This window comes from Aedes aegypti, chromosome 3 (genome assembly GCF_002204515.2).
Source record: "Aedes aegypti strain LVP_AGWG chromosome 3, AaegL5.0 Primary Assembly, whole genome shotgun sequence".
Taxonomy (NCBI): domain Eukaryota; kingdom Metazoa; phylum Arthropoda; class Insecta; order Diptera; family Culicidae; genus Aedes; species Aedes aegypti.
The window spans coordinates 90,570,643-90,598,011 of record NC_035109.1 but is presented as its reverse complement, the minus strand read 5'-3'; the positions used below and the strand labels follow the sequence as shown (position 1 = coordinate 90,598,011).

At 37.8% G+C, this 27,369-nt stretch overlaps 2 protein-coding genes and 1 long non-coding RNA gene across 8 annotated transcripts in view; 1 reads left to right on the top strand and 2 right to left on the bottom strand.

The window, feature by feature from the left end:
• LOC5566678 (YTH domain-containing family protein 3) overlaps nucleotides 1-4,415 on the bottom strand; it is a 71,659-nt gene extending 67,244 nt beyond the window's left edge. Inside the window, exons 1-3 of one of the 5 annotated variants that reach the window (XM_021851501.1) lie at nucleotides 4,339-4,415; nucleotides 3,462-3,681; nucleotides 3,342-3,366 (exon numbers count right to left, since the gene is read on the bottom strand). In XM_021851501.1, coding sequence (XP_021707193.1) covers nucleotides 3,342-3,366; nucleotides 3,462-3,482 — 46 coding nt within the window. In that variant the 5' untranslated portion in view covers nucleotides 3,483-3,681; nucleotides 4,339-4,415. Of the gene's footprint in view, nucleotides 1-3,341; nucleotides 3,367-3,461 lie in introns of all 5 variants that reach the window. The other 4 variants (XM_021851502.1, XM_021851498.1, XM_021851499.1 and 1 more) reach the window with 4 other exon arrangements.
• Nucleotides 4,416-6,049: 1,634 nt separating this feature from the next.
• LOC110679518 lies at nucleotides 6,050-6,534 on the bottom strand. The gene is made up of 3 exons (XR_002502549.1): nucleotides 6,398-6,534; nucleotides 6,231-6,328; nucleotides 6,050-6,169 (listed from the first exon to the last, which is right to left on the bottom strand). It is a non-coding gene; the product is annotated as an uncharacterized LOC110679518 (long non-coding RNA).
• Nucleotides 6,535-15,703: 9,169 nt separating this feature from the next.
• LOC5565962 (60S ribosomal protein L30) lies at nucleotides 15,704-16,791 on the top strand. Of its 2 annotated transcripts, none has more exons than XM_001650241.2 (4): nucleotides 15,704-15,788; nucleotides 15,875-15,928; nucleotides 16,008-16,153; nucleotides 16,461-16,791. In XM_001650241.2, exons 2-4 carry the CDS (start codon nucleotides 15,908-15,910, stop codon nucleotides 16,642-16,644), a joined length of 351 nt encoding a protein of 116 aa, XP_001650291.1. In that variant the 5' UTR covers nucleotides 15,704-15,788; nucleotides 15,875-15,907; the 3' UTR covers nucleotides 16,645-16,791. The 2 variants fall into 2 exon arrangements, with proteins under 2 accessions (XP_001650291.1, XP_021706834.1); XM_021851142.1 differs by having other exon boundaries at nucleotides 15,732-15,836; nucleotides 15,867-15,928.
• The last annotated feature ends 10,578 nt before the right edge of the window (nucleotides 16,792-27,369 follow it).

Sequence of the window (27,369 nt, the reverse complement as noted above, 5' to 3'; positions counted from 1 at the left end):
TCGTTTGCTGGCATCTCAGCAAAAGTGACGTTTGATGCCAGCGGCACCCAAAGGTGCTGCTATAAACAAACTTAATTTTTTACTGACATATCAATTAAAATTCAGTTGCTGACCGCTCGGCTGTGCGGATCTCGGTAAAAGAATGAAAATTAGTAGAGCTCATCTGAGTGTGTAAGAATGATTTCGAAATTATGTGTTGGCTGTATCCTGGAGAAGTTCTTGTTCTGGTGAAAATTGAATTCAATCAAGAATAGATATCTTCTCAGAAATTTAACAAACATTTAGTCATAAAACCTCGTTAATACTTAATTATAAATCTGTCTAAGAATACTTAAAATACCTCGCCATTTATAAATTAAGGATCCCACAAAAAAAACCTCTGAAATGACTAAAAGAATTCTCTGCACGCAAGATCCCTTAAAAAAAAACTTTGTTGTAGATCAAGTACTAGTTAAGACAGTAATTCAAAAAAGGCTTCGCCAAGAATAAGCGTCGATATCTCAAGGAATCCTCCAAACGGGAATTCTTTTTTAATTTATCCAAGATTTCAGTATGATTTAGATACCTCAGCCATTTGCCGAAAAGCTTTTCAGCTCAGCTACTCACGAACCAAATTCTAATAACTTTTTTCATTAAAAAAATACCAAGGATCTTTTATGGAATCTGCTGAAAATCTTATTAGCAATCCACTAATGACCTTTTTGGTGGTTTTCCAAAGAACTTGGTAAAATGTTGTCATGGTTCACCTCCTGCACGAATGTTCTAGTTACGCGCGTTAAAACTGACATAAATCGTTTGAAACACATATTTCCCAGACGTGTTCTCCAATTTCCCATATTTTTCCAGCCGTTTGGGATTCCCGTGTTTTCCTGCTTTTTCCGGATGGATGGACAGCCTGTAAGTTGGAGTTTTCTTTTGATCTACAACCGAAAATCACTGTAAAAATCTCCATTAACTATGAATTTAGCAACTCTGTCAGAATTTTGCGCAAAAATGGATTTAAAAATTTTGCACGGACAAAGATTTGTTAAAGATCCACTACAATTCGATGAAATTGTATAAGGAATATTAACTTGAAACTTTCCACAGCATGATAGCCAAGAATCCTTACTTTTTCACCCTTTTTTTAAGAACAAAGTATTTGAAGATAAACTCAATTAGTAATTCTGAATGTGAGCATTATTGTTTTACTTTTTGAGATTGAGTAGCTAGCCCAGCTTGTGATTTCTTTTTCTTCAAATCATAGACATAGTGACCATTTTTCTGTGTGTCTTTAGCGACCAAGTCGATTAAAGATTACTCGCTACTATCCCTGCAATGTGGTCCGAATAAGGAGAACTTCTGACTGGATCAGGAATCATAGTCGAAAACATTTTTTTTTTTTTTTTGTCGGTAGCGATAGGGGTAGTACTGGCACTCTTAATCTGCCCTAAGCTCCTTCCCAGCATTTGCTTTTATAAGCCTCTATTGCGTTCATCACACAGACGTTCCTAAGCAATGTTGCTCAAATGGTCACTGTGTACGCTAGCAGCAATCAGCCCTTGCCGTAGTTTTGCAGTCTAGTAGTTCAGACTACTATCAAACTATGATAAGGCCTGAAATGCTACTAGAGTGGTTAAAGTGAAGAACGAAATAGTTTTATTAAAAGGTCCTCATTCCCCATTTCATTTCATCACTCACTATCACTATCACTATCACTATCACGTATATCACCGATTATCACTCATCAACTTTCGTAATATACTTCAGATATATTTACCATTATATCACTTTTCACTATCACAGCTACAAATTTTCATCAAAAATACATCACATTATTTTCATATAAATTCACTGTTATTAAGATTTACCATCTGTTACCATTACTAAGTAATTAAAAGATATTCAACTTATTTTTTCATTATTTTGTTGCTGTAGAGTCCTAACTATTCAAACTACGATTTAGCACTAAGATTAAGAAAGTTACAATAAAAAAATCACTTCGATCCATTCTTCTGCACTCACTGTCATTATAAACACTTTTATCATGCATGTGTGAAATACTAGGCAATAGCGTTTATCTTCAGAAAAATTATTGCAAAATGTATTGTGGTCATTGTTAAACTAGTAGGGTTCATATAATTATTATTTGTATAATATTCAACACCACTAACACTATCACTTCCAATGCCATTTTCAAAATTTTCATCACCAAACATTTTTTCAAACATAATTATTAGCACCCTCACTATCACCAATTTTATAACGACGAGTGTAACGAAGAGTTTCACCAAACACACATTCTTATGTAGCATTATAAAACGATTGAACACACGTTAGCTTCGAAACTTAAACACCATTACTGATTAGTACAAAGGATTGTACAGCTCGTGTAAACGAATTGAACCATCAACAACCAGCACTGGTGTATAAGTAACTAATGAGCCCTGGCGGTCCCTCCGTTCGAAGAGGACCTGATAATATGCCGAAACATATTAACAGATCCTCCGCCTGAATGCAGCCGTTTCATGATAAATCATGAACCGTTAGAGGTGTGCCAAAGTATTGGGAAGGTGATATGTTTCACAGACGGGTATTATTATGGTGCACCTTCTACTTTGGCACCGTCAAACCCTGTGTTCTTGGCCAGGGAGGAATCATAGTCGAAAACATTCTGCTAATAAAGTTAGTGATAAAAGAGTGAATCGATGAAGAGAAATCGATCACTTCAAGCGTGTGCTAGAATAAGATCCCATAAGTAACATGATCGATTTCTCTTCATCGAACCTCTTTTCAGTGATTAAAGGTGACAAGATGCAAGTTTCTTAGCACTTATTCACTTTAGGACGCTAATCAGCGAAGCAATCTAGCATCCTAAGGTGGAAACATGTCAACAAACCTGCATCTTGTCGCCTTAATTCACAGAAGAGATGTTCAAGTTACATTCGTCAATTGTAGCACAGGCTTGATTTATGATACTAAACGCAAAATTAAATCATTTCATACAAAAAACACAACAGAAGAGGTTAATGTCACTCAGTTATTAATGAAAGAGAAAGTAAACAAAGAGAGCCTCCCAATGTTAGATAGGTCCTTTAGTAATGTTTCGCGAGATTTGTTTTAACATGTCAGCTGGTTTAATGTTCCATGGAAAAAGGGTGCAGCGATTTTATGTGAAATTCGTGACTGAAATTTTGAGATTGCTTGCCCCCCATGATTAAAATCCTGGTTACGCCCATGTATTCATTCATTAAGCTGAAACTCTCTGCAAATGAAGGATTATCTCATTCCGCGATCCGAAAGCCCCTGCTCTTGCAAAAGAAGTTGTATAATTCTATATCCAGCGCAAGTTTAAACCTTACCGTGATTTCCTTGTCCTTTCATCCGCTGAAACAAGACAAAAACAGATGGAAGACCCCGCGTTAGCCATGGCATCATAAGGAAAAGCGCCTCAATTCGGCAAGCAGGTCGAACAAACTCACCTGATCTGACACGGTTGACATTGGTGGATTTGGATCTCGTTCCGGGTTCCTGGGTGTCAACAGAAAACAAAATCAGTGTCCTTTCTTCGTTACGAGTAGTAGGTATACTTAAGAGTCACTCTCCGGAAGTGTCTTCTCCAAGAGGAATTCAACTGGGTCCTCTCTCTCTTTTCCTCGCTGTTTTGGGTTGTTCCAAATTACAAAATCAAAACACTGAACACTGAAACAAGAATCGATTATGGGGGACTGAAAACACTAACGGATAATCCGACCAGCTTTTTGGGGGGCTCTTTTTATGCTTCTTCTTCTTCTTCTGCTGCTGTCACACAAACCGACGACTTATTATTCTTCCGGACGGGGCCAAAGAAGAGACGTCTCGTTTTTCACCTTCTTCTTCACACTCTTTCCCGTCTTCGTCCTCAGCGGAATTTTTCCTCGGTAAAAACCCAATTTTCCAGCAATACGAAAAACAGAAAAACTGAACCAGTCACCAGGAATTCGAAAGCCACTAAGGCTTGCACGACTTTCCGGAGCTTCTTCCGGTGGGGATCTTTCCACTACCCTAGAATTCCACCAAAGAAAACGAATCTACACACACTTTATTCCGAACGGCGACAAAGAGAGCGTCCGCCACCGCAAAAAGCACTTCACTTTCCCGTTCCTCAAGAAAGCAACTTTTTTTCTGCTGCTGCTTCCTTCAACTCTTCTCAAGAATTCCGCAAAAGAAACACCTTCTGTATCTCCACACGAACCTCTCGCGTAAGAAATTTCACACACAAAACCAAAGCTTCTAAAACAGTCCAGTCCGGAAAAAATGCGGCTGAAAACCAGCAGCGAAAGTGTCCTCAATTTTCCACTAGAAAAAGTTTTTCCACACCGCGAACAAAAACTTCCGTCGTCCACTCGATCAAGCTGCTAGAGCACGTATACCGAAAGCGAACCGCGAGCGACCGAAAACGAACGATTTGGTGTAATTTGTGACCGGGGGAGAGAAAAAGAAGTCCAACTTCGAAGCGGCGACGACGTTTCACAATATGGCCGCCGTCCGTCGGAGAGAGTTTTGCTGTTGCTGGCTCGTTCTGGCTGATGAGGATAAAGGGCAACAGTGCGACAGTACGACAGAGAGGGGAACAGTTGTGTTTTGGGCGAATGCAAACATTTTCGATTGGTTAGGTTGGCAATGGATGGCGACAGTTTGACAGCTGTCAAGCTTGACAGATTGCCCATGCAACATAAATTTCTCGTATGAATGAGCCAAAAACTCGCCGAAAACCTAAAGCTGAAAACATTGATTCCGTACAAAGAAACCAGCACTCAGGCAAATGGACTATCGATGAATATAGGAACCCCTTAGGGCTTGTTCATATATTTCATAACGCTAAAATGACCATTTTGGACACCCACCCACCTCCTTGTGACGCTTTTTGTATTGATATTTTTCTGTTTTTGTACGAGCCGTAACACCGCAAGGACACCCACCCACCCCCTCCAGCGTTATGAAATTTGTGAATGAGCCCTTATGAAAATTCGGTTGAAATTCATATAGGGAGCCGGATCCTATTCTTGGCACCTTTGATTCACTTCGGCAGTGGGGTTTTTTGAAAGCTACTGAGCTCATATTTGGCTACAAGATGCGATGCACTAAACTGCTCTTTGTTGCAAAGTTTCAGACAATTCGGCCGAGAAAAACCGCCCATGCCAAAGTGAATCATGGAAGTGCCCAAGTAGCTCTGCACCCTATTTGTCTTATGAAACCAGAATTTGAAAACAAAAAAACGTTTACGCGGCAACCTGGAGTTGGACCAGGTCCGTCCCACTCGGGCTCAGATTGGGTACCACTTCTAGTACTGCATTTGGTCCCTCGGTAGTGCAAAAGGTACCCAAGTTTGACAGATCATAGTACACTTTTCACGGCATTCTAGATTACCTTATGAGCCATAAAATTTTGGGCAACTGCAAGGGACATGGAGGTCTTTAATTTGTCTTTGATTGGACCAAGAACCTTACGTACACCCTGAGAAAAATTTAAACTAAACAGTTTAAATGTCACACTAAATCACTATCCACCTGGTTGGGTCTAGGCCTCGTTTAGCATCCGACAAAACGAGCCTAGTATAACTCTAAGTTACCGAGTTCTTGTATAAGAAAGCAGTATAATCACGTAGTTTAGCTCACATGCAATTCTAGATTTGATTGTAAATAATTTGTTTTTAATTTTCAATAATTTAAAGAAATAAAAAACAAAACCGAGAAAAAGTTTATTATTGGTTACAAGAATCAACATAACGATTTTAATTCAAATATAGCTTAAAATCTCTCGCTCTGGCTGGAAAACTTTGTATAATGCAGGGGGGGTATACGCAACGAGGTTCGCCTACCGTTCATGTTTTGTGGGTGTATTCGTTTGGCTCACAACGCTGCTAGGCATCCCGCTGTTTGAGTGTTGAAATACATCAGCATTTGCTGTCTGGCATGGCCCGCGTTTCGACCTGTGCTGTTTGGATCGGCCCGCGTGAGAAATGATGCTGTTTGGGACGGCCCGCTCGAGAGATGATTGTTAGGCGAGCTTTGTTTGTAGTTGACAGCCGTACACCCACCCTGGTATAATGCCCGATTAAGAAAACCGTATGCCGGGAGAAAGTTGAGGCCACGTCTGGGAATGTGGGCTTTCATTTTCGATGCCGACAGGATAATATCATGTGATGGACCTGCAAAGAATATCAGAATCAATTGGAATATCTATCACCGTCTCACAGATATAACGCTTACCGTAGTCAAGAAGCTCACATTCTTGGGAGATCAGTTTTGCTTTTTGGTTGCCGGATGTGGCTCACAAATCTTCCGCCGCAAAATGTACGAAGTGCTGGCTGCGAGAAAAGGGAGAAAAATATTGTTTTTGAAAGGTTTGAACAAACTGAATTGAACTGAATACTTACCATTCTTGCAGTGGGTGATTCATCTTCAGTTTAGGAGACGGAACCATTCAGAATGCACATCCGGGGACAAAGTTTAGGTTCACTATTTTTTTCCGTTGATTGGAACAGACTGCGCAGAAATGTAAACATTGCCGAAGGAAATACACTGAAGCGATTTGTGAGGGCTAATAGACCATTTCCGTCAGACCTTACCCCCTATTTTTATATTTTTCTTCGAAAGACGATTATTTTTAATGATTATTGACGCTTTCAGATCTAATTTATATGCACTCCTGATTTTATTGTAAATTTTTGAAAATTCGAGAATTTACCACATTTTGAGTAGTGCGGCACAGTTGTTTCAACCCTGTGGGTAAACAAAGTGGAGATTTTCCCACAACTTTCAAAACCCCTGCGCTGAGTGTTTGTAGATATGACGAAATGTCAATGTCAAATCAAGCACACGAGACGACACGACAAAATGGAGAAATCTGAGGTCCGATGGGCAAGCTTCGTTGTAAATGAAGCCCATCCTTTACTATTGTACTTATAACAAAAACTTTTACCGGAAGACGACTGCTAATAGACCGTTTTAAGCTTAGCAAGTGATGGAATTCTCCTTGGAAGCATTTCTGCAACGCTGCGGAACGTTTTGTACAAGAGGGGCATATTGGCCGGTTTGTTTTGAAACGTCAAGAATTGGACCGTTTGCAGATAACGTCTTGTACTCGCTTTAGAAGCTACCTGGCAAGAGAAAGTTGCATGCAAAGCATGATTAACTAAGTAAATAACACTTTGACACCAAAAAACTGTATAAGTAATGGATTTGCCACTGCGATAGAGCAGTTTTTCCTTAGGGGGGCCTATACCTGTTTACCCTACCGTTTGATATCTGCTGCTTATGTCGTCAAGCTGTTCCGAAACCATATGACCAATGGATTATACATACTTCCCCATTTTACCACTCTCGTAGGTATCCCCGAAAAATCTGCAAACGGTCCAATTCTTGACGTTTCAAAACAAACCGGCCAATATGCCCCTCTTGTACAAAACGTTCCGCAGCGTTGCAGAAATGCTTCCAAGGAGAATTCCATCACTTGCTAAGCTTAGAACGGTCTATTAGCAGTCGTCTTCCGGTAAAAGTTTTTGTTATAAGTACAATAGTAAAGGATGGGCTTCATTTACAACGAAGCTTGCCCATCGGACCTCAGATTTCTCCATTTTGTCGTGTCGTCTCGTGTGCTTGATTTGACATTGACATTTCGTCATATCTACAAACACTCAGCGCAGGGGTTTTGAAAGTTGTGGGAAAATCTCCACTTTGTTTACCCACAGGGTTGAAACAACTGTGCCGCACTACTCAAAATGTGGTAAATTCTCGAATTTTCAAAAATTTACAATAAAATCAGGAGTGCATATAAATTAGATCTGAAAGCGTCAATAATCATTAAAAATAATCGTCTTTCGAAGAAAAATATAAAAATAGGGGGTAAGGTCTGACGGAAATGGTCTATTCAGACATAGTTTAACTTTTTAAATTATGTTGGTTTAGGTTTTAAACTTGACCATGTGTAAACTTTGAAAATGAGAAAAAATATTAAATGTTAAACTAATTTTGTTTTGTAATTATTGAGAGTGTACACCACGCGCCTATCGACACCTTGATGTGGAGTACTGCTAAAACGATACATGAAGCGCTCGTATTGCAATAATCGTTCCACCTTTCATAAGGCAAAATGTATGAAATTCGATAGTCCAGTTCGCTGCGTGAGCTACTCCACCGCATGATAATTCCGGGACGCCAAACAATCCGTGAATACGCTGGACTATGGGCCAGGGACGCAATCTGGCGGGACAAAATCAATAACTCGGTAACGAAGCGTTTCCGGTATTCGGTGTCTTCGACAAAGTTTTTTGTAACATCGAGGACCATCTACTGACATAAACGGATAGTTCGTAAATCGTCCGCATAGGTGGCACCACAATCTAACTTTTTACTGTGACGTTCTAGAGACTTGGCATGTTCGGCAAAGTTATTCGTTTTGATAAAATAAACAACTCTCTTGAAGACATCAAAATTCCACAGCCTTCTGTTTTCGAGTTATTGGCAAAATTAGTGAAAAAACGATTTTTGTCACCGAATTTGACATTTTTCCTAAGAACCATGTCATATAATATTTTTTGCTGATAAATATATTTCAAACGCAAGCTTTGGTGGAAACATTTTAATAATACGACGCATAAAACTTAAGAAATCATGAAAAAAACTTGAAAAAATAGAGCAATTTTTGAACCTTAATATCTCCAAAAGCGCAAAAAAAAACGCAAGCTCGAATTTTCAGGCAACATAGAGCAATACTTGATGAAACGAATGTCAAAATTCCAGAGAGGTATATTTTGGTGTTTTTGAGATTTTTTGATTTTTTTACGGTTTTCTTTTCATTACGCGATTAATATTTTCGTGGCAAATATTTAAGTGTATTTTAAAATTAGCGGAAGAATATATTTTATTATTTCATGAAATTATTATATCTGCTCACAGTACAAGCTGGCTTTGGATTTCATCTTGAATTCGTTGTTACAATTTTCCGGAAGCTCAAAATTTAAGTAAATCCGTTGATTAAACACATGTTTAAGGTTAAACAACCTAACAGTTCTCAAAATCGAAGGAATCTCCAAATTAATACCTTTGATCTGTATTCCAAGAATCAACGCTCTTTCCGCTTTGAAACAAATATACAAGCTCCGGACAAGAGATCGTGCGCTCTGAAATTTTTGTATTTAGAGATATCGACATGAATTTGCTTTAAAATTTGATTTTCCGTGTAAAAAGTAACACATTCACAAAATAAATTACTCACCTCGAACCATGATGACAACAATTAACTGATACATGATCAAGTTTATCATGGCATACTATACCATTTGAATTATTGAAGAAAAAAAAAATGTACCCAGTTTTAATCTACACTTTCACCTACATTACTCGATATCAACTCAAGGAACTGCTCTTAAACTGAATTTCATGGCTACTATGATGGCTTTTTTAAACAGTTTTTCAAAAGTTTTTGTTCCACGACTCTTTGTATCTTAAAGTCGATCGTCCCTTCATATTAGAGTAATATAATCATTGTAAAAAAAATGAAATTTCTTAAAAACACCAAAATATACCTCTCTGGAATTTTGACATTCGTTTCATCAAGTATTGCTCAATGTTGTCTGAAAATTTGAGCTTGCGATTTTTTGCGCTTTTGGAGATATTAATGTTAAAAGATTGCTCTATTTTTCAAGTTTTTTCATAGTTTCTTAATTTCTGTGCGTCGTTTTATTAAAATTTTCCACCAGAGCTTGCGTTTGTTATATATTTATCACCAAAAAATATTATATGACATGATTCTTAGGAAAAATGTCAAATTCGGTGACAAAAATCGTTTTTTTACTAATTTTGCCAATAACTCGAAAACAGTAGGCTGTGGAATTTTGACGTCTTCGAGAGATTTGTTTATTTACCAAAAATGAACTATTCTGCCGAACATGCCAAGTCTCTAGAACGTCACAGTAAAAAGTTAGATTGTGGCGCCACCTATGCGGACGATTTACGAACTATCAGTTTATGTCAGTAGATGGTCCTCGTTGTTACAAAAAACTTTGCCGAAGACACCAAATACCGGAAACGCTTCGTTACCGAGTTATTGATTTTGTCCCGCCAGATTGCGTCCCTGGCTCATAGTGCGCTGTGTGGCCATCCTAGACTACACGGAGAAAAGCGAATATACTAGTTAGTGTACGATATATTATTTTCTCAATATTATACACTATTAATCTTTGAGAAGCTTATTATTTTATACCTTGCCAAGCTTATCCGTGATTTATTTTTTGTGGTGCTTATATAGTGAAACACGCTACCCTTGGGACTTATTCAGTTTGTTCGGTTCGGTATCGAAATCACATCGTGTTATTAAGTATTTCCTCGAATAATACGCATCATATTATAGATCCGACAGATATAAGGACAAACATTTTTTTTAAATATATTTTTTCTCAATCTCCAAGCGTCGCGACTAATATTTGAATAGTGCACTGTGTTCATAAAAACCGTAAGAATGCAGCGCCACACATATCATTATGACAGTTATGTCGGGAATGAGTCACACGTCGCGTGTCCCACACGCGCGTTCCGATTTGGTGGGCGCGCGACAATACCAGTTTCTTTTACAATCTAAGTGTTGTCTAAATCCAGCCCAAAAAGAAAAACAGAAATGCCCGCAGCGGATCTGTTCTCGCAGTCCTAATAACACTTTCCGGCAATTGTGGCGTGCTCGGCCCTTATCAGAAACGCCATACTCAAAGGACATTTATCACAGGAAGAGATTAGAAGCTCAGAATTTAGTGAAATATGGACCCGATGAAGGTATGTTCATTTATCGTAATCATATTGGTATTTCGTCATCATCCAAACGTTTCCAGGTTATTTTGTGGGTGAGCTCCATTCCGATTGTCGTGAGCAGTTTGGAAACAACTGCGACAGTTATGTGACAAACAGATTTTGATCAACGCGGAACAAATTTGAAGAAACCTCAACCACGGGTAGCAGAGTCACTTACACCGAGATATGATTTATATGAAAATAAACGCGTTGCTTTCAAAAATCGTTTTTTTTTTTACATTTGCATTCCTTTTGTTTACTGAAATTGGGTCCTAAAATTTTTAATGAAATCTTGTTTTTATTTAATAACACCAAAGAACATGGTACTCTAACTACTTTAGCAATTTTTCCCGCTCAAATAATGGCTATATCATGTTTGAACTTCAATTTAAAAATTTGGTCCATAAATGAACCTTGACACTTTTGATCATGTTTGACGTTCGCTTAGTCGACAAAAACACCACAGGGGTTTTAGTTCGACCACTGGGGTTGTTCCTATCTGACATTTCGTAAGGGACACGGAAAACAAAATACACCCAAAATTTGAGTTTAAGCCAAAGGATGTGACAAAATCTAAAAAAAATGTTTTTTGGGCTTAAACCAACGGAAAACATTAGAAAATTGAGTAAACATGTGTTTTTGGCCTAAACTTAAGCGTTTGGCACTAAAATTGGGACAGGGCTTTAGGACCCTATTGGAGAAAAATGGCTTATTTAATACATTGTTTTGGATTTTGGAGCTTTAAGCATTAAATTCATAATTCTCGAAAAATCATTTGCCGATATATAATCCGTTTATACTAAGCAATGCTTAAACCATTAAAATGCATTCGAATGAGTGAATAGACCGAATATGGTTTAAGAATGGTATTTAAGCAATCTAGTATACATTTTCTTAAGCGTGTACGGCGATAGGAACCAAGACCGTATTTCAAGCCCTCACCGTCCCTGAAGCGCTTCCTACGTTGGACATCTAAGCCATAAGCCCTCTGGCGACCAAGTAAGCTATAGTTGCTAATTATGGTTCGATTAGGTAAAATTGATTGGTTGACTTGAATTCGATTGGTCGAGTTGTACTACGTATTTGGGAAAACCAACCCGCCCTGTTTTAAAAGTCTCTAGCCGGATTTCAACGATGACAGTGACCATTCTTCCAAAGGTGGCGCTTAAGTCACTGTCTACGAGTAACCATTTACGTTGTTTAGTTTCTCTTTTCGTCTTTTGGGTCGTAAAATCAAGGTTACAGGTCCGAAAAAAATGAATTTAGAAAAAAGTGTTGGTATTGATTTTTACCGGATCCATGGGTTCATTCACAAATTTCATAACGTCTACAATTGCCATTTCTGACATCCACTCACCCCCTCGTAACGCCTTTTACATGTACGTTCTCCGAATTTTGTATGAGCTGTAACAATCGAAGAATACCCACCCACCCCCTTTAGGGCCCATTCACAAATTTCATAACGCTATAGGGGTGGGTGTCCTAACGATGTTACGGTCCATACAAAAAATGAATAAAATTCATACAAGAAGCGTTACAAGGGGGTGAGTGGGTGTCCAATATGGGAAATTTCAGCGTTAAAAAAATAAATGAATGAGCCCTTAGCGTTATGAAATTTGTGAATGAGCCCATAATAAAATTTTGTACAAATCCATATGAGCTACTTACTACTCTTGAAGCCCACCATCAGGGTTGATAATACTCCAAAACATCATTAGAGTTCAGTGAAATACTCTAGAGGGATTGTTTGAACTTCACGTCAATATGTGTAATTACCCTACTTATATTGTACCTATACCACAATGTAGATATATATGAATAAACAGTTGCTATTGAGTCTCCGCCATGGCTGGACGATCAGAAAATCGGTTGTTTTTATTTTAACATCACTTAATCACAACGTAGGAAATAGTGTCCTGCCTAATGTCCGATCAGGGATCATGCACAAATTATGTCACGCTCCAAGGGGGGGAGGGGGTCAAGCCAAGCGTGACAAGCCATACAAAATTTTCGAAGGACTCATACAAAAAACGTGACAAAGGAGAGGGAGGGGGTCGAAAAAGATGAAATTTTGCGTGACATAATTTGTGTGCCATCCCAGAGCAGCGTGCTGCCTTTGCCTCTTTGCAAGGGAGCGAAAATATAATAAGCAGAGAGGCAACGAAAAATTAGCGAGGAAGATGCAGCACAAAACACAACAGAGTAAAATTCCATCAAAAAAGGGTACTCTAACAACTACTTGACTCGACTGTCTTGTTCAGGAGGCACACTCAAGAGTTCTTTTGAAGTTTAAGTAAAGGTGAGCATTGCAACAAGAGAGAGAGAGTATCTGAAAAAATCCTCGCATTTTTTTTACACTCTCATTCGAACCGCTTGAGGATCTGTGTTCAAAATTTTGAGTTCAGTTTTTTCTCCTCAGAAAAACGGCAAAATTGCCTCCTCTATGCCTAATAAGACAATCCATGAGGCAGCTGCGATCAGCTGGTATTTTGTTTACCATGAGGTTTTGACGTTTCACGATCGGAGTGACTGTTCGATTACAAAGGAAAATGTCTCTGATAACACTCGCATGGTTTGTTTACTCTTTCGTTTCGGTTGCATTCACACTTTTAGCTGTCAATCCTATCGTGGAAAGTCCTCATGAATAACCTTATAAGCGACATGTCCATGTCGATTGAGTTTTTAATTTGTATTGATTTTTGAGAAAAATCTGAGTCCGGAGGAGCAAAGGGTGAAGCATGGGAAACCTGGAAAAGCCAATAAAAATTAAATGTTTCGAAATAAAAGCCTCTTGTTTTCATTCGATAGCTCAGTCGAGATAGACGATTCGAATTTAGCCGAGGTTAATAGTTCATGCAACTGTGTTTGGGGCCCATTCAAAAATTTCATAACGCTTAAGGGGGTGGGTGGGTGTCCGATCGTTGTTACGGCTCATACAAAAATTGTAGAGTATCAGCAAGCTCCCGATCATTCAGCATTACGTCTGGCGTGCCCAAAAGCAGCGTTCTTGGACCATTACTGTTTAACATATTCGTAAACGATCTGTGCTATCTCCTTTCCTCGTTCAAGCTGTCGTTCGCCGACGACTTAAAATTTTTCCGAGTCATACGTTCGTTCCACGATTGTGCGGCATTGCAAAAGGATATCAATGTAATGTTAACCTGGTGTAGCAATAAAGCCCCACGCACAATGTGAGTGGCAGCGCGGCACAGCGGCATGACGGCGGGCCCATCTTGAGCTACACTCTGCTTGTCGAGTCAATGTTGAGAAGGATTTAGTCAACATGGGATTGATAAGTGGGGTGTGGATCAAGATGGGCGTGCCGTCATGCCGCTGTACCGCGCTGCCGCTCACATTGTGCGTGGGGCTTAACGGTATGCGCGTGAGCTGCAAAAAATGCAAGGTTATATCATTCACCCGTTCAAACTCCCCAATCAACCACCAATATCGCATGAACACCAATATACTGCAGCGAGTAACATCCATATGTGACTTGGAAGTTATCGTTGACGAAAAACTAACGTTCAAGGAACATGTGAAGACAACGAGTGCCAAAGCATTCTCAGTGGTAGGATTTATACGTCGACATGCTGCGGAGTTTACCGATGTATACGCATTGAAAGTGCTATATTGTGCGTTAGTACGTAGCATCTTAGAGTACGCCTCCCGATATGGTCCCCATATCATGTTACGGATGTACTCTCAATCGAACGTGTCCAAAAGAAATTCGTACGTTTTGCATTGCGACTGCTTCCTTGGAACGATCCAAACAATTTTCCTCCATATGCTGAACGCTGTCAACCGATATGATTAGAGCCACTATCTTGCAGACGTGAGAGAAGTCAACGGTTGCTAGTTTTCGACATCATCACAAATGCGATTGATTGTCCCGTGCTTCTTGAGTAAACACCGCTTTACGTCCCTCCTCGTAGTTTCCGAAACTCTCCATTACTTGCTGTTCCATATCACCGCACCGGACAAATAGGGTCCTAAAGCCCTATCCCAATTTTAGAGCCAAACGCTGAAGTTTAGGCCAAAAACACATGTTTACTCAATTTTATAATGTTTTCCGTTGGTTTAAGCCCAAAAACAATTTTTTTTAGATTTTGTCACATCCTTTGGCTTGAACTCAAATTTTGGGTGTATTTTGTTTTCCGTGTCCCTTACGAAATGTCAGATAGGAACAACCCCAGTGGTCGAACTAAAACCCCTGTGGTGTTTTTGTCGACTAAGCGAACGTCAAACATGATCTTAAGTGTCAAGGTTCATTTATGGACCAAATTTTTAAATTAAAGTTTAAACATGATATAGCCATTATTTGAGCGGGAAAAATTGCTAAAGTAGTTACAGTAACATGCTTTTTCATGTTATTAAATAAAAACAAGATATCATTAAAAATTTTAGGACCCAATTACGGCTGCAACAACCCGCTTGACTCCTGCATTCGATCGTTTAACGAAATTTGTAACGAATTCGATTTTGATATACCCAAAAACTTGTTCAAAAACCGTATAAGTAGGCCATAGGAAATTTAAATATGGACCAATGCACGGGTTCACTATTTGACGTTTTAGCGGTGCTGTGTTATTTATGTGACCATGGAAACCAGTGAATTCGGCACCGCTCAAACGTCAAATTAGTGAACTCGTGCATCGGTCCATAGTTAGTTCAGTCTGTACGACTTACAGTCGAAGACGGTGAAATAAATAAAAAAAAAATACAAAAAGCGTCACGAGGGGGTGGGTGGGTGTCCAAAATGACCGATCTGAGCGTTATGAAATATATGAACAAGCCCTTTGGTGCTTTACATTCGGCTAGTCAGTTCAATACCCTTTTTGTCGATATTATTAAAGGAAGATGTGCTGCATGGAAAACTTCGATATTTTTGACATTTAGATTTTTGACAGCGTTTTCATTTGCGTCAAGTTGGTACTGGCCACACGAGCGAGCGGTCTCTTTATCATCCGGTCCTTGTCAAGTTCAGACGTGAGTTGAAATCGTTCGGAAAAAAAAAATATTCTGGCTTTTGGGTGTGAATTTCTGATTGTGTGTTGTTTTCCTTACATTTCCAGTTGCAGTCTAACGTTTAAAGCAGTGCTTTCAAAATGGTTACCGCCAAGAAACAGGTAAATATTGATGATGCTGAATTGAGAATTCCACGTGGGTCTAACGCTGCGTTCCATCTTGTTTCGTTCCGTTCCGCAGAAAAAGGCTTTGGAGAGCATCAACGCTCGTTTGGCTCTGGTCATGAAGTCCGGCAAGTACTGCCTGGGCTACAAGCAGACCCTGAAGACTCTCCGCCAGGGAAAGGCCAAGCTGATCATCATCGCCAACAACACTCCCCATCTCAGGTAACGAATGACCGACGATTACAGAGAAGTAGTATTTCCCACACACCTTTTTTCCGAGCGGAACGCCGAATCTCGATTTTGGAACCATATGGAGTTTGCCTTTCGCGGGTCGAACTGAGAAGTATGTTTCCAAACTATTGTTGGGAAATCTATGGAGTAATCTCACGTTGCGGACAGACCGGGCTCTCAGTATATGGTTCTAAGGTTGCGACAGGTGGTTGGCCATCGGAAGGAAAGGGTTTGCGGAGATAGCTACTGGTAAGTACACTTTTATTAATATGAACCTTCGAATCCATGACCCTTATAGGAAGTCCGAGATCGAATACTACGCTATGTTGGCCAAGACCGGAGTCCACCACTACAATGGTAACAACATCGAGCTGGGAACCGCCTGCGGAAAGTACTTCCGTGTGTGCACCCTGTCGATCACCGATGCCGGAGATTCCGATATCATCCGTACCCTGCCGGAAGCTCAGGCTGCTCAGCAGTAAGACGTCTGATTTTTTGTTAAGGCCATGGGAAGTTGATTTTTATTGATATTCAATAAAAGAAACGATTGTTTGCGGTATATGTATAAAATCTATTCAAGAACACCTGGAATAAAGCGATTGACCTTCTGACCGAGGTCTCCAACTAAATTAAGAAACATGAATCCTTCCGAAATATCCGTACTAAGCTAAATGTTGGGGTCCGAGGGCTGGTAGCAGGTCTCTGTTTAGAGACTTGGTCCTCGTTTTAATGCAAGTTTCAGAAAAGTCAGTTTATTTTGGAGAGAAGAACTCTTTTTTTTTACCAAAATGGTCTCCAAAATCAGTTTCAGGCAAAAAGTCTAATAAATCGACTGACTGAGATAGTTTCTGACCGTACATTAATTAGAATTGTAGTTTACGGAACAAGTTGCAGAATGATGATTTTTAAATTTATAATTACGACGAGTGCTGTAAAAATCGAGTTCTGCAACGAGTTACGTACCTACAACATTTTTTTGCAATGGATCATTAAAATCACCAAAACGACCGCTATGGAAAGCATAGATCAAGCGTGTGCTTGAATAAGGGCGTAAGTCGCATGATCGATTTCTCTTCATCGATCCTCTCTTCTGTGAATAAAAGTGACAAGATGCAAGTTAGATAGCCTTTTTTTATCACTTCAAACCGCTAGGCAGCGAAGAAATCTTGCGTCCCGAGGTGGAAAAATGCTGACAGTTCTCACAGCAAACAAAGAAAATTTTGTCAACATTGCACTACTACGCAGGCAACTGGATTGGTCTATATCGAGATGCATTCACCAGTATTTTACAATTTCTGAAAAATTGGTGTGTTATGATTCATTACGCACCTCAAAACAGTTGCGTAATGAATCATTACAGCACTGGTTTCAGTTGCGTAATGACTATTCCCGCACTGCATACTTTAGTGCAGGAAAGTAGGCCGTTTCATGACAGATTGGCATGATGAAAAACAGCCAATTACTATGAGAAATTGCAAAAATATATTTTACAGAACTTTTGAAAAACTTGTGCATAAATAAGACCAAGTAGAACTTTTTTTTTCAAAAGTTGGTAGTTTTTGTGTCACATAAAATGTATAACATTGTTTAGCGTGATTAAGTTATGACCGCACACTCTTATGCATACGCGGATCATTTTTATGAAAATTTTAGCTTGACAGCACAAATTGCTTTTAATTTCTCTTAAAGCAGCACTGAACAGAGGCAACTAGCCAATCACAATTAGCACCAATAGTTAACTTATCTTGCTAACTGTCTTTCCTTGTGTATTTTCCTTGAAATAATTTGTTCCTTGACATGATTTAAAGTGTAAATACTAACATGTTATCGTATTGCCAATAAATTACAATTACAATTACAATTGCTGGGATGACCCTTGAAAAAAAAAAATCCAGGTTGAAATGTTGTACGTATCTTGGACGAAATTGTAGGAGGAACTTCTAATGAAATCATTATATGATTTTCTGCAGAAATCTTCGGAGTAACATCTGAAGGAAACTTTGGCCATACTTGATTTAATTCCCGATGAAATAACAGGATAAAATCATAAAAAATGCGTACAGTAATACGGGCAGAATTTTCATTGAAAAAAAAACTGTTAGAAATATCATTAAAAATGTCTGGTAGGATTGCCCTGGGACCGGGACCTCAGGGCTTGTTAAAGTTATTCGAAGACTTACTTGGGACAACCTCTCAAAGAATTCCTGAATGAATGCCTGAAGGAATCTTACGAAGAATATCCGGAGTAATTCCTTAAAATATGCTTAAAGAAATTTTAATGGCATCCTTAACGACAATCCTGGAATATTCCTGGAGAAAATACTGGTTGAATTCTAGATGTTCTAAACAATAGGGCTTATTCTACGACTGGCGTGAGGTGACAATTGTCGGTGTCGTACAGCGAGGTGACAATTCTCGACTCGAGTGAAGTGACTCGCCGTGCAAATCAAATGGAGAGTCACTTCACTCGAGTCGAGAATTGTCACCTCGCTTACGACACCGACAATTGTCACCTCACCCCAGTCGTAGAATAAGCCCAAATAATTTTAAAGGAAGTCCTAGAGAAAACTGGCTTTCTTGAAAAGATACCGTGAACGTACCATATATGACGCAGTTAAGGAAATTCTAAATTCAAACATTTGTCAAATCGTCAAAATCTGTCCAATTTTTTTAAAATTTTGAAGCTATGTTAGCTCAACTATTATAAAATAAGAGAAAAAAATAAAAATATTTTAAACGTTTTCTCTTCATGTTTTAAGGTGAAACATCTCGGAATCTAAATATGGCCGGCACAATGGCCGACTTGTCCCCCTACTCACGTTTTCAAAGGCACAAAACTGGAGAAATAGTTGGCAAACCTTTCTGATCTTCTTATTTTAAGCTTTCTGCTAGTGCACAAAGCCAAAATAAAAAGTGCACTGTTGTTGGATGCTTTCTTCGCGAGATTTGTGCCTTTGAAGTTTTAGTGAAGTCTAAGAAGTTGATTCCAAACTGTTTCACCTTAATGATATTTCAAGACTAACAATTCAAAAGGCCTCATCTCCAAAAAGTAAACAATGAGAAAAATGCAATCTTGTTTTGTCATACAATAAATCAAATTTAAATTATGAATTTAAGCATTGTATGTTATTTTATCGTCCAGAAAGTCGATGGATAAACTGATTTATAGCTATGAATATTCATTACTATCATTTTAGCAAAAAATCATGCTAAAAAACGAGTCAAAGGAAATGAGGATTTTATTTCACCAAAAGCTGTGCAGCCTTTTTCATTTGTGGCCATAGAGGCTAGCCGACGCTGATGAGGCCTGTGAGTTGACGCCTTTGTTTACTCTAAAATGTGTTGAGGCCTTCTAGTTGTGGCTTGTTTTTTCATCATCTTCTAATGTGGCCTTTTGAAAATCATTCAAAATTGATAAGGTACCGCGGGGCAAGTGGGTAAATGGGGTAAGTGAAAACAATTGATATATTTTACTGAATATGTGAATTAACGTTTTAAACTCATGCGTAAACCTTCGAGGCAATTGAGAACATTACGATAGGTAAGAAATTTCTGAGATTTTTCAGCCATTATTGCATAATAGAGCGAAAAATTGTTAACCTGTCAACTGTTACTCCGTAACAAGTTGACGGCGTACAATCTTATTTTAATATTTTCAGTGGAAAAAAGTTGCGGAAAATAATTTCCTGTACCACTTCTTAGTTGTCCTCTGTGACAGTTTCAAACTGCAATAAAAAAAAATTTAGAATTAATTCGACGTAGACTTAAAAATAACTAAATTTAAACACCGTCAATTTTCTTATCAGGTGGGGCAAGTGAAAAGTTTATCATTAGAGATAGAATTTGTGTTTTCTCTTTAAGTAGCCATAAGTAAACATGGTTCGCAATTATCATAGAAAAACATAACGTGCTGATAATTCAAGAAACACTAAACTCAAGCGTTGAAAGCTATTAGAAATCATGGAACTTCTCTAAAATATGTTGCCAAACATTACAATATTAATATGTCTACTTCGGGCAGCCAATTAAAAGAAGACTTTGACAGAAAAGTTGCAATATTAGAGAACACACGGAAATCTCGTGGAATGTCTATGTAAAGCTAGTTCAAAACATAAAAATGGGGTATAGATCTATCCACATAAAAAAGATTCTAAATACGTTATTGAAGGATTCCGTTTGATTTCTCCCGAAGAGTTATCCGACGTCATATCCGACTTTCTCAAAAACAAATAACGAGCGGTGGAAATTCTACAAAGTAGAAATGCAATTGCTGTCCTATAATGTAAGAACTAACATTGGAAATGTTGCAGTTATAATGTTGTCGAATCATTTCAACTAACATAACTGAACAGAAGAAAATTCAAGTGAAAAGAATAACAAGTTCTTTGTTTACATGTTACTTATGTTATTGTTCATTGGGAAGCATTAACAAATGTTAAAGCTAATAGAAATCGTGAATAAAACTGTTTATTTTGGAATTTATGGTTCAAATCGGTAAACTTTTAACTTGCCCCACTTTTGGGGCAAGTGAAAAGTAAGGAGACATTTTTCAAAAACTTTTTCTGTATTTTTTTCTTCAATTTTTCATAAAAATCAATTTTAGCATGCTGCTTATATTTGGTGGGAGTCAAGCTAAAAAATATATACCACCTCATTTGTTTCAATTTAAAGTCTCTAGAATATGAAGAATCTCGACTATGCGAATTCCATTACCCACTTGCCCCACGGTACCTTAATGAGATAAGAAATTTGAAGTGTAGAAGAGTGTTAAGTGGTGAAGTAAAGTACATGGAGATCCCTACAGCAAGAAAAGAATCGTGTGGTCGATTAAATATGTGATTGATTGAACCCTTCGTCATCCATGAACATTATGCATGTGCTACGCGTTTGTTTGTCGTCGAGAAAATGTATGGAAATATTGGTTCAATTGAAATAATATTGCAATCGAACGTTATTTTTCATGCAATTGAAACCAAATCGTGTTTTTGTTGATAATTTATGAAGTACAGACAGGCTGACACAGGTATTATTAGGTAGTATGATACAAAATACATCAGTCTACAGGAACCCGATAATGTTCGCCGTTTAGACAACCACTGTATACAATAATACAAAGAGCAGTCGCTTCGTAGTATAACCTGCATCTACTTAGTGAATTTGGAACGTTTTTCGCAATCTACATTGCAATTTTGATGTTTGTTTAACAGGCCTCAACTCGGTTTCCGTCAGATATAGAAATGAGGCCTTTTTGAGAAAATGCCGCATTTGCGATGAATATCCTGGTTAGCGAAAAATGAGATGGGGCCTTTTAGAAAAATGTTATTTTTTCAACTTTTATGCATATTTTTAAATGACTATTGTATGTTTTAGTAAGAATAGGCTCTTATACACTGAAATCCGCAGAAAACCGATTTGTTTACATTTCGGACTTGAGGCCTTTTCAATTGTTGGTCTTGATTTGTGGAACACATTTGTGCTTATTCTGGACGGCGTATGAGGCGAGGCGAGTCGCTCTCACCGCGAGTGACGTGAGACGACTAATGTTAAACAAATGGGAGCGAGCAGAGGCGCGTCCACGTTCGAAACCATGGGTAGGACAAACGTTGGCAAATATGTTGTGAGAAAAATGTTAACCCTGGACCAGAAATTGAAAGTTACCATATTTAAGGGGCTCAAACGCAAAGGTGTGTAAGTGACATTTTGGTCGGTTTTGAGTTGAGGAAACTCTACTGTTTCAAAGCTTTCTTGCGATATTTTCAGATGACTTTTCCGCTCAACAGAAAAATAGCATGATCCTTAGAAGACTGTTTTGTTTTTTGACTCCGACACAATTTGTAAAAAATGAAAAATTGCCGAAAAAACTTCTAAATAGTAACTAGTTTTTTGTCACTAACGCCCCTTTGCTTCTAACCCTCTTTGTCTTTACAGAGCTGGTAGCGATTGATTGCTCTCTAAACAGTAAATTCGGCACCTCTTGCCAGAAAAAAGAGTCACAGAAATGGAGTTTATCCAAAGATTATTTCAGAAATCATATGAATTCCAAATATTTTCAAAATTCTCCAAATATTCTTTGAGAGACAATATGTTATCCATCGATTTCCCTGGGACATCCTCCTAGGTTTCCGGTCGGAACTTCTTTTAAAATTTAATCTTAAACTTCTCAAGAAATTTCCAAGGATTTCCTTCAAAATTGTCTTTGAGGGTTTATATAAGATTTTGCTTCCTTCAACAATTCTTTCTTAGAAATCTTGTTCTACAGAAATTAATTGTAATAAATCGTCAGGAGATTCAGCAACGTTTTGATAGATTATATCAAGAATGATCGCACGTTCAGAAATCGCTAGCACTATCACACTCGTGTAGTGTATAACACGTATAATCATCCAAAGATTCTCTAATAATCTTCTGATAATTCTCCATGGATGTTCCAGAAACTTCTCAAGAATTACTTCTAGGATTGTGTTTATTGAACAAATAATAAATTATTTAATTTATTTTTCAAGTTTTCATCTGACCTGTTTTTTTATTTGAATCGTGGGTAGGACAATCCTTTGACTGTCCTACCCAGGTGATTTTGTGCGTAGTACATGTCCTACCTGTCCTACCCACTTCACGCGCCACTGGGAGCGAGTCGACAATTGTCTCCTCATTCGACTCGTGTCGCCTCACACGCTGCGCAGAATAGGCACGATTATGTTCCTTAATTGACGCAGCAATTTCTTAATGTGCCCAGGGTGTCTACTACCTGGAAAAACCTGGAAAACCTGGAATTATCAGGGAATTTTATTCAACCTGGAGAAAACCTGGAAATCGCAGGGAATTTTGATCAAAATCAGGGAAATTATTTTAAGGCAGCAATTCATGGTATAATATGTTCACGCCAAAGGATTTGTACGTCATAACCCAGAGCTATCATTAATTGCCAGAAAACTCTTCCATTCGAAAAAAAATTCGGCTGCGCCGCTCTCAAAATATTATATAAGTTGTTCAGTGAGGATCCATTCGAGTATGAAATTTCATGAGCTTATCAAAACATGATCAAAATTTAGTCGGTCAAGGATTAACATATCTAGGGCTGATAGCAGGTTTCTTTTTAGATACCATTTTTATACAAGTCTCGAAGAAGTCTGAAAGTCTGAAAAAAGTTGATAGAAGGTGTCTGAAGTCTCTATTTTAACCAAAATTGTCTCTAATGTCTCTTTTTTTCCTTATCTTGCATGCAGATAACTAAGATGCAAAATTTCTTCTCGTTTTTCTCGAGAACAGCTTCAGGAAATATCCTTGTGGTTTCTCCAGAGATTTTATCAGGAATTCTTCAAGAAATTCTTTCTACATTTTTTTCATAGGATGCATACAGGAGTAGCTTCATAATTTGCTTCAGGGAATCCTTGAACATTTCAACGTTTCAAATTATGACATATTACGGGTCAGTGCGCAAAATCAAGAGATTTTCAACTAAATGCATTTGTATTGCATGATTTGGGGAAAGTTCACAATGCGTCACATATTACTGCCAAAAAATAACAATGTTTGGAGCTGGAAATAAGGGTGCAATGCCCTTTTCTGGACAGTAGAAAAAGGAATTAGGAATGGATCAATAAATAAAACCTAAAGGCGCTTTTCAGATAGTTTACACTTTCGAGACACCCTGCACTGATCATTCATCCATGATAATTGTGCTGATTTGGAAGCATATTTCATCTCTAAATAAGTTGCTGCTCAAGTTTTATGTTTTTTTGGAGTTTTTTTTTGTAATATTACATTGTAGTAACTGAGACAAGGGGGAGGTCACTCTACGCACTTCATTCGGCACAGTTGTGCCGTCAGAGCGCCAAGGTGTGCCAAGCGTGCTATAATACTACATGCAATAAAAAACAATGAACTGAAATTATGGAAATTATGGAAAAACCGTCTCAGCAAGCATTGACATGTTTACTTTTCTTCTGGTTTGCCTTTCAAGTTTTTCATGGGCGGTGGTTATCCGGGATACATTTTACTAACATTAAAGACCATCCATAAATGACATAGTAGTTTAGGGGGGAGGGAGAAGTCTACGATTTTGTGACGAACCATGTATTAGGTATGGAAAATAGGGGCTACGACGGGAGAGAGGGTGTCAAAAATCTGCAAAAAAAAATACTACGTCATTTATGGACGTGCCCTTATCGCAGGGGAAATCGAGAAAGCTATTCATATTTTTGATGTAAGACTTCAATGGGAAGGTGTAGAAAAAGGCCCATATGAATTCCGAGACAACATGGAAACTGTTGCACGGAGCATCAACGGTTATGTACAGAATCGTGGGGCCAGGGAGAGGGTGCGAAAAGTTGGGAGATCATTACGGTGAAATCATGGAGATGCAGTATGTGAGGATTACTGTAATCCTCTGAACACTCAACGACGATTATGTCTCCGAAGATCCCTACACGTTTTACCCATTTCTCCGTCTTTGGAAGTGAACCCGAAGCCAACGCGAAATTTTTATAAATTTCTTGTTTGACAAATAGCAAACAACTCAGAAATTTCAATGGTTGCTGGGACGAAAATTTCAGTTCACTGTGATTTTTATAGCAACCCACTTTGATCAGGTATCAGGTGTGCCAGTCATTGCGCCGAAATGTGCCACAGCTGCGCGAGGCACAGTGCGTAGAGTGACCACCCCCTTGAACTGAGACGAACCATGATGTTTTATGAAGTTTATCCTTAGTGCTATTGCCTGAAATGTCTAATTCAATTCTTAAAATGGCAGAAATCTACATTTTTTGGATGTGATCCATAACCATGGTAAACTAATATTCAGTGTTTAGAATCAACAATCAAGAAAAATGTTTTCCAATTCATACTAAATCTAAACGAACGAGCATTTTCTATGCTATAATATTTGAATTTTACCACCTTTGGGAGCTTATGAATGCTAGTATGCTATAAATTGTGAATCATCCCTTTTTGACATTTCGTGCCTTCACAATGTATTTTATAGATTACTCAAAGCAAGCTTTGTAATGACGAAAATGTTCAGGGAATATATTGATTTCTTGTTCTAATTTTCATAATCTTTTATTTTTCTATTCTAGCACAATGATTAAAAAGATGATGCTGATAACAGTAACAGTAGAGTTACAAGTTGAATCAAATCCACATTGAAGCTCTTTCTCGGTAAACATTATGTTTCTTCTATTGCGAGGCAGACCGTGAATATTCGTTTAACAACCGGATGCCTTCGAAGAATTCATGGTGAATGTTTGTGATTCATTCTACTTCTCTATGTGTTATTTTTTCATTGTCACTATGAGCCTTTGTAAGTGTCATAAATCCTTTTGTTCTTTTGACTTTTACTGTGCGCCGTGTGTTGGTGCTGTCTCGCTCTCTCTCACGGGCAACTTGAAAACAGGGCGCACAGTAAAAGTCAAACGATTTATAGCATGCATAGGCTCATATAAGTCTATATAAGTCACTATACCTATATAAGATTTTACCTATATAATGGACGATGCAATGTGAAGGTTTAGAATAATAAAATAGCAGTAGTTACAGTCCATGTTTATTAGTCTAAAATAAAATATCGAACACCGTGTATAATGTAATTTGTTCTCCTTTCCATAACGGAGCTTTTAGTATTAGGGAAGATTTATTTATTGTCAATATTTGAGAATGGAGATGATCTAAAATAATTATTTTTATGTTTCGAAGTCGTCTTGATTCCACACCACGGAGCTTATTGTTGTGTTGTGTAACAGAAATCTGTGCAGCATCTGGTTATTAGAATACGGTAACCAATTCGTACTAAAATTTTGCTTGACGATCTGGTCTATAGCTAGATCTGCGTTATGCAAATCAGCAAGATATTATAGAGCTATTTTCGAATCTTGAAAGCTAAAATGTATAAAAATGAATGAAATTATTGGAATACATACGGAAATTGTAAATAAACTTATGCAGTGAAATCCGTAAACAGTTTTGTGAAAATTCTTGACATTTCGATCAACAACGGAAACATTGCCTATTAAGACCTTGCTATAAAATTTGTTGGCATGAAAAGTCAAAATAGAATCACCCCTTGTTGTTTTATAGCCAGCGTAAAAATCTGGATATAATGTTTAAGTTTTAAAAATATTTTTAGAGAAATGTCTGGTCTGATTAAACGATTTTGTCCTGGTTCCTGCTAGGTTTCGTTTTTTGATTACTGTTTTGTCTCTTTTCGGTTTCTTTTTGGTTACTTTTCAATCTCTTTTTTTCCTGGAAAGAGGTGTCTAAATTTCATATTTTCAAGATACTCATTCACCATGCACAATTTTTAATATAAATTATAAAAAATATTTAATTTCAGAAAAAAAAACGATTTTTGAAAAGTAAACTGGAATTTTAACAACTTTAAATTTAAAATTTCGTAACTATCATGATTAATTTAGATTTTTTTTTGAATGAAATGCAAAAATTTATCATTTCTTTATATTACCACAGTTAAATGGTATACGGTCGAACGCGAGTACCCAGGGGCTTGATAATCCGTGTTTCTACTATAAAAAAAAATGATCCGGGATCCAAAAGTTTTACGAATTGTTTGTGTTAATTTAGATGGGTATATATCTACTTAAATATGTTAAATAACACAATCGATTCAATTTGAGATATTTTAAAGAATTTGACTTTTTCGCAGGTCAGAACTGTATGATAACTTGTTAATACATCGGTAAACTTAGTATTTATTGTAAAATATGCCCACATATCCAAATAAAGTTTAATTTTGCGCCCATGAAGCTGTCTTAGTTATCTAAACGTCCGATGGAAATGAATGTTACATAAACTGTACTAAAAATACTTTCAAGAAAAACACATACTAATGCACTTGAAAGTTCCGTTCAGTTCACAGAGCTTTTACAAACAAACTAAAAGATATCATCAAATACAATTCATACAAATACGATTTATTTGAATAGCTTTGGTATTGTTGCCATCTTCATATTGTATTATTGGATATTGGAATATTTTCAGCATGATTTACATAATGTTTAGAAGTGTATAAATAGCTATTAAATCAGGGTTTCTCAACTAGTGGTTCGCGGACCCCCGGATGAGTTTTTTTTTTCAGTATTGTTGTGTATATTTCTATTTTTTACAAAGGGGAAATCTACAACAAGACCCCTGAAAAGGCTACTTTGGGAGTGTGGAGATATCGCATCAAGTAAGATCCACTAAAACCAACCAGA